At 49.8% G+C, this 14932-nt stretch overlaps 1 protein-coding gene across 1 annotated transcript in view; it reads left to right on the top strand.

Annotated features, from left to right (window-relative positions):
• Positions 1–14932, top strand: part of LOC119372442 (luciferin 4-monooxygenase) — a 151048-nt gene that overhangs the window by 32936 nt on the left and 103180 nt on the right. Inside the window, exon 4 of the mRNA XM_037642923.2 lies at positions 10930–11036. Coding sequence (XP_037498851.1) covers positions 10930–11036 — 107 coding nt within the window. The remainder of the gene's footprint in view (positions 1–10929; positions 11037–14932) is intronic.

Below are 14932 nucleotides of genomic sequence, written 5' to 3'. Positions count from 1 at the left end.
GACAAACGAACTGCGTTGGCAGAACCGTTAGTCCTTCTCGAGACTAAATGCAGAGAGGTTAACCGTATGTTTGACATCCCGTATGACGCAACTGTAAGACCCCAAAGAAGGAACATTGTGGTGCAACCGTTCATCAATAGAGAGGAACAGCTGCAAGAAAAAAAAAAGATTTGTGCCCGCGGTGGGAATCGAACCGCTGTCTTGTCGGTTGGCAGCCGGGTGAGCTAAGCACTCTTCCGCAATTATAGTGTTTGTGGAAGTATAAGTCAACTCAACTGTGAACACGTGCACTCAGCGTGGTATCTCAGACATATTCATCCATTAGAAAGAAAACCGTTAACCTGGGGATCGTATACTGACCTCATTTCACTGCGAATTTCAGAAACGGCATTCAAAATATCAGCTATTAGTTACACCACTGAGTAGCATACGAAGCACTTCATTTTTGTACTCGCGACAATTTCGGGCTTTTACAGTAAAAGGTGCAAGTTCGAATTGACTGTTTTGATACGTATGCTCTACCTGAGGCGCTTATAAAAACAGATTTTCTGTAATTCCGTATAATTTTGCCATAAGATCACAACATGACTGCAACAGAGCTCCATTCTTGCTGCCGCGACAGCTATAGCATTACCGACCGCCGAGGCACTGGCTCCACGTAGTGGACCGTACGGTAAACTATTTAAGCTACCTTACGGTAACGCAAATATTAGGGAGTTTTCGAATAGGGGCCCCAAAGAAATAGCGTCGAGGCCGCTGCGCATGCGCGAGACCGAAACAGCTTCGGGTTCTGCGTTGGGGACGCTATTTCGCGAATTTAGCGGGAGCCCCAAAGCTCGCCGCATAAGCTTTGCGTCAAACAAACATGACGGCACTCACTTCGAAGCGACGGCTCTCAGCCGAGACCACAGTGACCTAGAATAGGGGGAGTGCCCAAATCGCCGCAGACCCTATTCGAAAACTCTATAACTCCTGCTTGACAAAAAGCGAGCCCACGCAAGAGGCTTTGGGGCCCCGAACGTTTGAGGCCCCTATTCGAAAACTCCGTATTAATTGCACACAAGTGCGACTTCACCCAGTAGCCTAAAATTCCTGAAGGTGACGCAATCGTATCTTACTATAAAAGGATAGGTTGCGGCATAAATAGTTCGCCTGTAACCAGAGCGGTCTCTTGGCAATAGCGGCTTCAAACAATACTTATGGACTCATGCGTTGCGCACTCACAAAAAAAGCGAACTTCAGCCTTGATGTGCAGCAAAAACACACAATTTTGCTGTGGCCTTAATGCGCTTGTTTTGCAGGATATCGCACAATTTTAACGCTTCGTAATGTACGCATCGACTACATGAATTTACGGCATACAATATATTTTTGGTCATTTTCGAGGCGCTCTGCTGAGGACGGAGGAAGCAGGCGTTGTTTATTCACCGCGCGAGGTGCTAGGAGGCCCCTTTACCGGTGTTCCGCCTCCTGGCCCGAAAATGGCCACCGCCGCGAATCGGACGCGGCCACGAAATTTGGCGCCGACAAGCCAAAGCTAACGGGCGCTAGACGCGGGGACCGGTGGATACCCGACGGCGAAGGAGAAACGGCTCACAGCCACGACACCCAGAGCAACAATCCTTCCTTCTTTCTTGTCATCCTTCCCGGTCGATCGCACGACCGGAGTGAAACAGAAACTCTCGGACTGAATGCGACATCACTTTCTTTACTACAAATACTTTCATGAGCAATTACTCAAGGTAACCACGTCACGTCGCTACGAATCCGGCATCTAAAGTTAATGTTGGCTCTGATGGATGTAAGTGTTCGAGCCAAAATTACGCCGCTTTGACACGAAATGGAGACGTTGAAAATGAAAGTATTTGAATTACAGAGCCCTAAATTTTCGCGTTTCTGTCCGTCAGTACTGTACACAGAGAACTTGGCCTGATACTAATGTCAAGATCAGAGGTCAATAGGAAGAAACGTCACTGTTGGGAAAATAGTTGTAAAATATATAATGAGCAAACACATTTCGAAATATTTGCTTACGCAGGTATTCCGAGCGGCCGTGAATGGCAGGCGAGTGCCCGCAGTATGCACACCATCCGGCCGGAATAGCAGAGTTCGCACTGAGTGGCGCCGTGTCGCGCGAGAACTCCGGGCAGTCGCATTCGGTGTTCTTGCATCTACCGCGCGGCACACCACGCAGATCAATCGATGTCAAGTTATTCCTGACTTCACCACTTTTCAACACCACAAAGCGAACCCTCCGCACAGTACACGCTCGAAGGGCAGGCAGAGACGATGCACAAAGTGCTTGCTATGTCAATGACTCCAACGACTCTAACCCCGTTTTCGCGCCAAAAGTATATATCGAAGGAAGCGCAACCTTTCAAGGCATTCGCGTGAAAAACAAAAATAAATGAAAGGAGGCGCAAATCGCAGCAGCAAATCAGAGGCGAGTAACGGCGACGTCGCATGGCTGTCTTGGCAACTGTATTAGGATATATATACGCGTGATGAGGAGAAGCGTGATCGGCGTCGCAAACCTTTCCTCAGCGTGAGTTTTCCGGTTCTCACGCATAGAATCCCGCATCACTCGTAAAATACAGCGAATGTGGGTGTCCTCGACCGCCGTCACGCTTGGGTGGAGGAAAAAAACGCGTATTTTGAGTCACGTGGTACATAAAACGAATCTTAGGAGGCAGAGGGGCGCGTTTCACGCTTTCTACGCGTGAAAATATTTAGAGTGTAGCCGCGAATATAGCCGTATATATAGTCCCAGGGTCGTGACGTCGCCGAAGGCAGCAGGCGGTGTGTCCAAGATGAAACTCGTCATTCGGCCGAAATTGTGGCGGGAAAAGGAAGGTCAAACTGCAGAAATACACACAGTACACTGATGGCGGCGAACAGAGCGTCGGCCGTCGATAAAACTGAACATCGCTGGGATACGCCGTCTTTTATACATCACGCATCGAACTTTCTAGCCTTATCACTGGTGGTTGCGCCAGCTCTCGAATAATCATACTATTCGCATCATGTGCGCAATCTTGACAAAGTGATCTACTGTAATCGCGAAGCTTCTCGAACAAAGCGGTGCGGTCAGCGTCGAGCGTTGCTAACCGTTCTTGCTAGACAAACCCGAATCCATCAAAATGAAACTAGGAGCGCGCGCCAATATGACTCTTGGCTGTGAACGCCCAGCAGAGCCACGGCCGATGTAGCGGCCGTGAATAGAGTTCTTGAATCAGGAGCCACATACAGTAACTCTAGCCGTGAACATAGGCGTATATATGGCTCTTGGCTGTGAACGCCCAGCAGAGCCACGGCCGATGTAGCGGCCGTGAATAGAGTTCTTGAATCAGGAGCCACATACAGTAACTCTAGCCGTGAACATAGGCGTATATATGGCTCTTGGCTGTGAACGCCCAGCAGAGCCACGGCCGATGTAGCGGCCGTGAATAGAGTTCTTGAATCAGGAGCCACATACAGTAACTCTAGCCGTGAACATAGGCGTATATATGGCTCTTGGCTGTGAACGCCCAGCAGAGCCATGGCCGATGTAGCGGCCGCGAACAGAGTTACTGTATCAGGAGCCACATACAGTAACTCTAGCCGTGAACATAGGCGTATATATGGCTCTTGGCTGTGAACGCCCAGCAGAGCCATGGCCGATGTAGCGGCCGCGAACAGAGTTACTGTATCAGGAGCCACATACAGTAACTCTAGCCGTGAACATAGGCGCATATATGGCTCTTGGCTGTGAACGCCCAGCAGAGCCTTGGCCGATGTAGCGGCCGTGAACAGAGTTACTGTATCAGGAGCCACATACAGTAACTCTAGCCGTGAACATAGCCGTATATATGGCTTTTGGCTGTGAACGCCCAGCAGAGCCACGGCCGATGTAGCGGCCGTGAACAGAGTTGCTGTACAAGGAGCCACATACAGTAACTCTAGCCGTGAACATAGCCGTATATATGGCCCTTGGCTGTGAAGGCCCAGCACAGCCACGGCCGATTTAGCAGCCGTGAACAGAGTTGCTGTACTAGGAGCCACATACAGTAACTCTAGCCGTGGAAATAGCCGTATATATGGCCCTTGGCTGTGAACGCCCAGCACAGCCACGGCCGATGTAGCAGCCGTGAACAGAGTTGCTGTACTAGAAGCCACATACAGTAACTCTAGCCGTGAAAATAGCCGTATATATGGCCCTTGGCTGTGAACGCCCAGCAGAGCCACGGCCGATGTAGCGGCCGTGAATAGAGTTCTTGAATCAGGAGCCACATACAGTAACTCTAGCCGTGAACATAGGCGTATATATGGCTCTTGGCTGTGAACGCCCAGCAGAGCCACGGCCGATGTAGCGGCCGTGAATAGAGTTCTTGAATCAGGAGCCACATACAGTAACTCTAGCCGTGAACATAGGCGTATATATGGCTCTTGGCTGTGAACGCCCAGCAGAGCCATGGCCGATGTAGCGGCCGCGAACAGAGTTACTGTATCAGGAGCCACATACAGTAACTCTAGCCGTGAACATAGGCGTATATATGGCTCTTGGCTGTGAACGCCCAGCAGAGCCATGGCCGATGTAGCGGCCGCGAACAGAGTTACTGTATCAGGAGCCACATACAGTAACTCTAGCCGTGAACATAGGCGTATATATGGCTCTTGGCTGTGAACGCCCAGCAGAGCCATGGCCGATGTAGCGGCCGCGAACAGAGTTACTGTATAAGGAGCCACATACAGTAACTCTAGCCGTGAACATAGGCGCATATATGGCTCTTGGCTGTGAACGCCCAGCAGAGCCTTGGCCGATGTAGCGGCCGTGAACAGAGTTACTGTATCAGGAGCCACATACAGTAACTCTAGCCGTGAACGTAGCCGTATATATGGCTTTTGGCTGTGAACGCCCAGCAGAGCCACGGCCGATGTAGCGGCCGTGAACAGAGTTGCTGTACTAGGAGCCACATACAGTAACTCTAGCCGTGAACATAGCCGTATATATGGCCCTTGGCTGTGAAGGCCCAGCACAGCCACGGCCGATGTAGCAGCCGTGAACAGAGTTGCTGTACTAGGAGCCACATACAGTAACTCTAGCCGTGAACATAGCCGTATATATGGCCCTTGGCTGTGAACACCCAGCACAGCCAAGGCCGATGTAGCAGCCGTGAACAGAGTTGCTGTACTAGGAGCCACATACAGTAACTCTAGCCGTGAAAATAGCCGTATATATGGCCCTTGGCTGTGAACGCCCAGCACAGCCACGGCCGATGTAGCGGCCGTGAACAGAGTTACTGTATCAGGAGCCACATACAGTAACTCTAGCCGTGAACATAGCCGTATATATGGCCCTTGGCTGTGAACACCCAGCAGAGCCACGGCCGATGTAGCGGCCGTGAATAGAGTTGCTGTATCAGGAGCCAATTACAGTAACTCTAGCCGTGAACATAGCCGTATATATGGCCCTTGGCTGTGAACGCCCAGCACAGCCACGGCCGATGTAGCAGCCGTGAACAGAGTTGCTGTACTAGGAGCCACATACAGTAACTCTAGCCGTGAACATAGCCGTATATATGGCCCTTGGCTGTGAACGCCTAGCACAGCCACGGCCGATGTAGCAGCCGTGAACAGAGTTGCTGTATCAGGAGCCACATACAGTAACTCTAGCCGTGAACATAGCCGTATATATGGCTTTTGGCTGTGAACACCCAGCAGAGCCACGGCCGATGTAGCGGCCGTGAATAGAGTTGCTGTATCAGGAGCCAATTACAGTAACTCTAGCCGCGAACATAGCCGTATATATGGCCCTTGGCTGTGAACGCCCAGCACAGCCACGGCCGATGTAGCAGCCGTGAACAGAGTTGCTGTACTAGGAGCCACATACAGTAACTCTAGCCGTGAACATAGCCGTATATATGGCCCTTGGCTGTGAACGCCTAGCACAGCCACGGCCGATGTAGCAGCCGTGAACAGAGTTGCTGTATCAGGAGCCACATACAGTAACTCTAGCCGTGAACATAGCCGTATATATGGCCCTTGGCTGTGAACGCCCAGCACAGCCACGGCCGATGTAGCAGCCGTGAACAGAGTTGCTGTACTAGGAGCCACATACAGTAACTCTAGCCGTGAACATAGCCGTATATATGGCCCTTGGCTGTGAACGCCCAGCACAGCCACGGCCGATGTAGCAGCCGTGAACAGAGTTGCTGTACTAGGAGCCACATACAGTAACTCTAGCCGTGAACATAGCCGTATATATGGGTTTTGGCTGTGAACGCCCAGCAGAGCCACGGCCGATGTAGCGGCCGTGGCAGAGCCAACTAGGAGGCGGTGGCAGAGCTCGATAGTGCGGTGACAGCGAGGCTCAGAGAAAGTGGCGCTGGTAGGAAGAGAGGCACGCTGGTCAAGCGGCCTTGTGGTGAGGCGAAAGTAAGGCTCGCTAGGAAGAGGAAAGGGCTACACCTCGCCGAGAGTGTCGAGAGGGAGGCTCCCTCGGAGGGGAAGAAGCTAAGGAGCGTCGTTGTACGCTCGCTCGGATGGGGAGAGGGTGAATATGCAACGAAACCTCGACAAAATTCCTTGAGGAAGCAGGCGTGTCATCCGCAGCAGCAGCGCTTGAAGCACTGCTTGCGCTCCAGCGCGCTTTGGGCGAGCGGGGGGTGGAATAGGCCGCGGCCGCACTGGAACGCAACCATAGCGCTCCAGCAGTGCCGTGAACGAGCATACCACCGTCCCATATCTTAGCATAGCGTGAAATAAAGAGCAATAATGCAACACCGGACACTTAGAAAAGACTTGCAAAACATATATATACTTCGGATGACGTGCAAAAACACGGAAAGTCAGTTGCCTCACGAAGGGGGGCATCAACTTCGCTGTTTTGACGGCGTACACGAAGTGGAGCTAGCTCCCTATTTTTATTAGAGGCGAACACCTTAGGGTATCGGCGTGTCGGCGTGCATCGTGCATCGTCGTCTGCTGTCGTGACGCTCCATTTGCTTGAGCGCAAGTGGGCGCCACCGCCTCAGCGCTCGCTGTGTGGCGAGAGAGAGCGATCGGCGCGTTGACCATGGAAAAGTTGTTTCTACGATGAGCGCTGAACTACCAGCTCGCAAGAAAAGAGAACGCGCCCTCGCCCGCGAGAGGCAACGCCGACGCAGGCAGCATCTGCTAGTGAGTTTCTTGATTGAAAAAAAAACGAGTGCTCGAGTTGCACAACAGTTGACCGGCCTCCCCGTATATATACGCACTACATCTTGACCTGCAATGTAGTGCCGGTGGGAGATTTCTCTTGTGCCTAGTTCAAAAATAAAGATTTGCTGCGTGTACACTAAATAAAAACAGACTGCGGGTATCTGTGTCTAATCTTTCTTCTCTCTCTTATTGCCCATTATGGGAAACACCGGCACACACTGCATGCTTTGCCCCTCTCAAGGTTTCACATTAGTGGAGCTGAAACACTCTTCTCTACATGCCTCGCCGCTCCCAATATTTTTTTCACGAGATGTGCTAACCTGGCTATGTGCCGGCGGTCATTCTCCTTCGGAGCTCAGCAAGTTCAGCACGTGGCGTTGAAAGCGCCTAATCTCTCTTGAAAACGGATAAGGCAATTACTTTTGGGAATAGTCTGTTGCTGTCAGCTTGGCAATTATGAATAGGCTCCTTCGAGAAAGGCAGGGTGTACGCGTAGTGGAACGCATCACAAGTGATAAAAGTGCACTCAAAGAACAGAAAACGTGGCCTCTGCAGAAGAAGAAATTCGGCAGATCCCACTCATTCTGGGAATCGATGTCATGGGAAACTGTCGTCGAGTAGTGGCTTATACCGAATTTTTTTTTATTGGTTTCAGTGAATCGGTGCAAAATGGACCGACTTTCTTGTGCATTTTGAGTAGTTTGAGTATATCGTGGGGAGGCTCGTAGAGATGAATTTTTTCGGGGCGGTGGGAGCACTTGCTGAAGACCTTGCTTTTGTTTAGGAAAGCACCTATTCAGAGTAAAGTACCTATATGAGGAAGAAACTATTTGGCAGGAGGGGCCTCCTGACTTCTTTCTTGTGTCCGTGTTTGCACGCCCTGTCTTTTTAGAATGAAGTAACTAGAGGAACTCTGTGGACGAGCTCTCCCGAACGGATAGCCCAGGACACTGCGCGAGCTTTCGTATGCCGTCCCGTCGCGGCATACGCCTCGCGCAGTGTCCTGGGCTATCCGATAGGGCTCAGGTGACACTATAATACGCCTTGTCCCATGGAGTTGTCGTTGAGTATCTCACCTCCCCAGAACTTTGGCTATTAATACTGATGCGAGCGCTCTAACGGCCGCCCGGGATTGTGTGTACACCGTAGTGCGTTTTGTGTCAAGTAATGGGAGAGCTATAGGAGCCTGTGCCGCAACGTCGACGAAGGAGTGAAACTGCCGAGAGGATTTCTTCCCTGTCATTGACAACTGCTATGGAAAACTTGTTGCCGCTGGCGTGTCGCGCGGTGTGAACGAAGGTCTCCGTTCCGGATGTGTTCTTTTAGAAATCCCTGGCCGACCTTTGAGCTTTATCGTGTTGCTGGAAAAGGGTCTACAATAAAGAAGTTCCTTGTTTGATTATCAATTTGCGTGGTCTCTCCCTGATTGAAGCTACGATGGAGGCCTGCCGCATCTCGCAGTTTTCTGTCTGCTTTGGAGTTTGATAATCTAATATTATGGGCTGACCTTTGTGCTTCAATTATCTCCGAAGTGGGATTGTGTGCTCCCAACTTCATGAGTTTCTTTGCGCTAGCCGTGACTGAGACGCCGACTCTGCACAAGAAAACAAAATTGGCCAGCTTCGCATTATTGATGAAAAAACTCAGGAAAGAGCGGAGCTGCGTGCCTTCACGTGGCTTTTCATATGTTTAACTTGGCTTTTGTTTTCTCCTAGCGTTTAACTTGGTTTTTCTATAGAATTCAGGATCTTCTGGACGACGCTTAGACCACTCACGCTCGGCTTCCCGCTTCCTTCGTTGTCGCTCCTCTTCTTCGGGAGAAAGCACCTTCTCGGGTCTACCCATCTTCTGAGGGTAGTTCAGACACTCGCCTGCTTAGCGCGCGCTCGTCTTTCCTTGGGTCCGGCCACGTGTGGCTCTCCCCCTTTCACCCTCGCCCCTCTCCAACCACCAGTTCCTGGCGCACCTCCCTCGCCCTCTTCCGACTGCGTCTAATTTTTGAGCAGTCGACCGGCACGCACGGAGTTCAAGCTTGAACAGCTCCGCTTGCCAAGCTTGCCGACTGACAGCAGAAATGGCCGTAGAGAGGCGGTGCCCTTCGAGTCGGCAACCCCACGCGGGTAGCACTGGATGCTATCCACATCTCGCTTCGCATTGCCAGCGCGGAAGTCCAGTGACAGGAGTTGGGGTCTCGTGGCGCCGTATTGCGGCTCTAGACGACCGACGGAGAGGAGAACAAACACTGTGCACATCCGTTGCTAAAACGACGCACGCGCGAGGAGCAAGAGGAGAAACATGACTCGGACAAATGCAGAGCGATTTAGGGAAAAACAGGAGACACAGACAGACTCAGACGAGCGCCGACTTACAACCAAGTTTCATTCGCACTTCAGCAAACCTTTCGATGCTTAAAACCTGGCCACATCACCCACAACGTCTACAAGAATGACAAAATAATTTTATAAAGCGGTACGTACGTAAGCCCTTGCGTTCCTTTGTATTTTCTTCGGGCGCGGCTGGAAGTACAATGGAATGCGAGAGCGTGCGTACGCAAGCCGCTTGGGGTCGCCGGTGTTAAAACTCTCTACCGTCATCAACATCGCGTTACCGCACACATCTACCAACTCCCGCAGTTGTAACGTTTTCGGGACCGTGGTGCGAAAATACAGAACGGAACCATGCCATATACGGTACGGTATTACTGTAACGTTCTGATAACAGGGTACTTTAGCAAGTTAAGAAAATATGGTACGGAAATAATACCGTACCTCTCCTCCTTTTTACTCGTTGTGCTTTAGCCACTCCCAGTTCAAGTGACATTGCGTACCCCGAACGAGCGGTTCCTTGTTAACAATGCATAGGCTGAGAGGCAGCAATGAGGCGTGACAACCCCATAGAAATTTTTGAAAAGAACAATTGTTGTGTTGGTGTACGTTCACCGTAGTTAGGAGCGGCGAAATGCTCAACGAGCAAGAAGGGAGGAGTGGTACAGTAATACCGTACCGTATTTCCGTATGGTGTAACCATAATTTGCTAAAAGGCACGTGCTCGATAATCCTACGTGCTCGATTTCCACGTGCTCGATATCTTACGGGGCAAGCCGTTGTAGAGGGCAAAAAATTAACTTCAGACACCGGGGTTCTTTAATGTGCACATAAATCTAAGCATGCGGTTGTTCTTCGCTTCGCCCCCATGAATCCTTTCGTCGCCGCGACTCGAGCCCTCGAGCCCATCAGCGCGTCAACTCACGTGCTAAGCTACCACTGCCAGCTGTTACCGTTTGCAATGTTTTATGTGTGTTGTTTTCTTCGCACATGTTTCTTGGTTCCTCTAAGTCAGCTGTGTTCGGTATAGCAGACATAATACACAGTTTGGCCGGCTTTTGAAGATTATGAATGTTGTTACTAGTAGAAACATGTGTCTATTTCGCGCCCTTTCGCCTGCGCGTTAAGCTCGAGGGCACAGGTTCGCTTCCCGGCCACGGCGGCCGCATTTCGGTGGGAGAGAAATGCAAAGAACATCTGTGCATCTGGTGCACGTTAAAGAACCGCACGTGGTCGAAATAATTTGGAGTCCTGTGTGCCTCTTAAGCATACTTCTGTGTTTGCACTTAAAACACAAGAAATTATTGTTATATTCTCTCCGTGTGTCACGTTCGCGTTGGAACTAAGGAGTGTTTGAGGCTTGAACAACAAGACAATGACTCTACTCACGTGTCATTCCTAACTGTTTCTGTTGTGCTCGACGCAGGAGAAATGACGCGAGTCCTGAAGATTACGAAACCCAGTGTCGTCTACTGCGAGATGGAAAGCGCTGAGAAAATTCAAGAAGTGTGCCAGAATATCCCCTCCGTCAAGGTATGTAGCCTATCTCTTCAGCATATCTCACAGCCTTATTCTTCAAACGTTAATTCTAAGCCACTCGGAAGAAAGTCAGATGATCTGGGCATATTCGGTTGCACTGAAATATAGCAGAACAAATAATGTTGCGATAATAATGAGAATTAACAGACAATATTGTTACGCGCCTTCATAAGCAAACCATATATATCTATACATATATATATATATATATATATATATATATATATATATATATATATATATATATATATATGTATATTGTCACGTGCGTTCCTAATGTCACTTTCGCTGCATTCGATTTTCGCCCACAAAGAGTGTCAGCAACGCTCAGCGCGAACCGCGCCTCATTGTTGGAGAAGCTTCGCGATTATTGTCGATCGTTTCGTTAAGATTGCGCGCAAGACTCGCACACTCGAGCTTATTCCAGAACTTGCGCGACAACCAGCGATAACGCTGGAATATTTATTCCACGGCACATGTATAAATGCCGACGCGCTTCACCGCTTGTCAGTTGATCGACGGTCGACGCTCTGTTCGCCGCTATCAGTGTATTGCTGTAGTTTCACTTTCAGTTTCCCGGCCACAAGTTCGACCAAATATAGAGTTTCATCTCTGACGTGCTGACTGCTGCCTTCGTCGACGTCATGATCACTTGACATCTGGTGGAGGTGCTCCGGACCGTTAGAGGGCATCTAATAACGCCGTCTGGAGTCTGCACAGCAAGAGTCACCATAAATAATCGCACTTATGCTGCGAGCTTCATAATCTTGCAACGTTGCTCGAGGGATGCCATACTTGGCATGGACTTCTTAAACCATCACGGCGCCGTCATCGGCCTAAGAACCAAGTCGATAAGTCTATCGTCGGAGAAAACGACACCGCCGGATACAAACCTATGTCAACACGCCCTGAACGTGCTCGAGGATCAAGTCACCATTCCTCCTAGATCCAGCGTCATAATTACGATCGGCACCGAAACGGCTGAATGCATCGTGAATGTCATCGAGAGCGATCAGCGTTTGCTGCTAGACTGCGTTATTTGCACCGCAAGAGGCATTGCTCGGTTGCATGAAGGAAAAGGAAGCGTGATATTAACGAACTTCAGCCAAGAATACAGACACCTGAGCAGGGGCACGACGATTGCATACATCGAAGAAATCTTGGCCGTCAGCGATCGGTTTGCTTTTTCAGATTCTGACGAAGCTGCGACGATAACCGCAATGCATGAGCCATCCTTCGACCTAAACCCAAGCCTTCCCGCTCGCCAAGAGCAACAGCTCCGAGGCCTTCAGAAGGAATACAAGGACTGTTTCTCGTCGTCATCGCGAGTCCACAATATATCTATTCGCGCCACAATATATATATATATATATATATATATATATATATATATATAGAGAGAGAGAGAGAGAGAGAGAGAGAGAGAAGAGAGAGAGAAATCAATGAGTGGTCACATAGGACCAGGACGTAAAAGTCCAAAAAATCAAGCACGTAGGAAAAAAAAGTCACAGTTTCACCGCAAGGGCGAAGCAATCAATGCGATAGCGACAAATCGTAGTGTTACACGAAGTAAGGCTGGCAGCTAACTCTATTGTATCTGATCTCGCGTAACCACAAAACGCTGGTGTCAGAAAATATGGCCGCTCCAGGGAGCGATGCTCTCCGCATAGTTACTTCGCACTGAGAGCGCAGCACGTAGAAGGGTATACGAGCCGCCCGCCCCGCTGTGATGGCTTTCGAGGTAGCGCGCGCGCCAGCGATCGCCACCGCGCCCTTATACTCAAAGTACAAAGTTGCTCGTCGCGCTGTCGCGCGACGAGCAACTTCGCCCTCGCGTCTTCGCGTCCTTTAAGGCTCGTAACAGACGGGCGGGGCGTTTCCTGTCTGCTCCAACGGCAGGCCTCCCGAGCGGGGTGATGTTATCACATGCACCCACCGAGTGACGGAAATGGGCCAGCTCCTTTGAACTCTGCTTCGGCCACGTTCGTCGCCCCCGCTCGTGCGCTTTTACCCACGGTAGAACATACAATGTGCGGGGGGATCCTAATAATTTGGACTTCATACCAGAAGGACATGACGGCGATGGCGACGGCAACGGTGACGGCAGAAACCCGTCGAGACTGTCCATATCATTGCTATCGCAATAAAAAATTGTTCTGTAAAAGACTGACGTTTCGGCCTCGGCAACGGCCTTCGTCAGAATTTATGGGAATAAGACCTGCTTCTTGATCATTCCGACGAAGGCCGGTCCCGCGGCCGAACCGTCAGCCCTTTACGGAGCGATTTTTTCGCGCGTGCTCAATTTTTCTGAACTCTCTCTCTCTCTGTCTCTCTCTCTCTCTCTCTCTCTCTATATATATATATATATATATATATATATATATATATATATATATATATATATACAGGAACAGAAGAGACACAACTAAGCGGTTACCTTAATTTTATTTGCCAGCGGTTTCGACCGGTGGACCGGTCTTCGTCAGGGCTTATGAGCCAATACGGTGCTATGCGAACATCCCAAATCGTCGTGGTCAGTCTTAGTTGAAGGAAGGAATGGTAGAAAATAATAAAGAAGCCAAGTTGACAGTGGAGACGTATAGTGTGTCGAACAGTTCCTCTAGGCTCATTCGCTAGAGCAAGCAAAGAAGAAAATGGGGAAAGAAGCGCCGTTTCGGCGGAGTGGAGCAGGTGCCGTAGATACGGGCGGGAAAACGAAGATAAATTAAATAAAAAAAATCACAGCATACCCACGGAGTGAATGATGATGAGTGGGCGAAGCTGCGGAGGTTCTTCGGTAAACCGTGAATCTTCCGTGAATTCTGCCCAGTACATCATCACCGACGTGAGATCGGGCGCGTTTATACTAAAGGTTCGATGAGTTATGACGACTTGCAGCTCACTTTAATTTTACATGTACGCTGTGAATTTTCATTGTTTAGAAAACCATTGCTTTAGAAAACACCTTGCGTCTTTCGTTAAGCAGCTGGCGTCTTTTTCGTTTTGCTTTAGAAACATCTGGCGTTCTTTCGTTTTGTTTTTACAAAACATCTGGCGTCTTTCGTTGGTTTATTTCATCAATCAACGGCGTTTTGAACAAAATTTTTATTGTTTAATCACGCACAGGAGAAATCTCACCAGGCACTACCTTGGAGGTAAACAATGGCTGCTAATAGGAATGAGAGACAGAAGAAGTCGGCTTTTAGCTAACACTTACACTTCTACAGAGACAGAAGAATTCGGCTTTTAGTTAACGCGCACGCTGCGAATTTTTTATTGTTCAACAACGCACAGGAGAAATCTCCCACCGGCACCACCTTGGAGGTCAAAGGGTAAGACTTGTTACTCACTACTACGAGCACGACGAGGGACGAACGGGTGCCGCCTTAAGGAGCTTCGCCCCTAATAGAAATGGCAGAAAAGAAACAAAGCGCATAGCGCAGCTTCCGCGGGGCGCCTTTGAAGGTCGTGGGGGGGCAATGTTCCTTTGCTTGGGCGGCAGCAATAACTTGCTGCGAGGGGTGCATCCGTGGCAGAGCAAGCTCCGATCCCGCGCCTTTTGCGGTTACTTCCAGATGGGTAAAAAAAAGGGTCGGTGTTCTTTTGTCGCTTACCCGTTGCGTGTGTTTGTGTGGGAGGGGGGGGGGGGGGCTTATATTGTCCATACGCACGAGGCGGTTTGAGAACTACAGTTTAGCCCTCGTGTCCGTGTCAAAGTGGCGGCGTGGGTGTAGACATCCCGCCTTGTTAGTGCGGCGTTCTGATGCACCTGTGGTTGAAAAATCTAGTGCGGTTCAGCCTATTTCATTTAAAAAATGAATTCATAAGTTAAACAAAACGGTTAAAATATAAAAAGAACGGAAGAGAATAAGAATAAAACGTAAAAAATA

Source organism: Rhipicephalus sanguineus, chromosome 10 (assembly GCF_013339695.2).
Source record: "Rhipicephalus sanguineus isolate Rsan-2018 chromosome 10, BIME_Rsan_1.4, whole genome shotgun sequence".
Taxonomy (NCBI): domain Eukaryota; kingdom Metazoa; phylum Arthropoda; class Arachnida; order Ixodida; family Ixodidae; genus Rhipicephalus; species Rhipicephalus sanguineus.
This window is presented reverse-complemented; position numbering and strand designations above follow the sequence as displayed.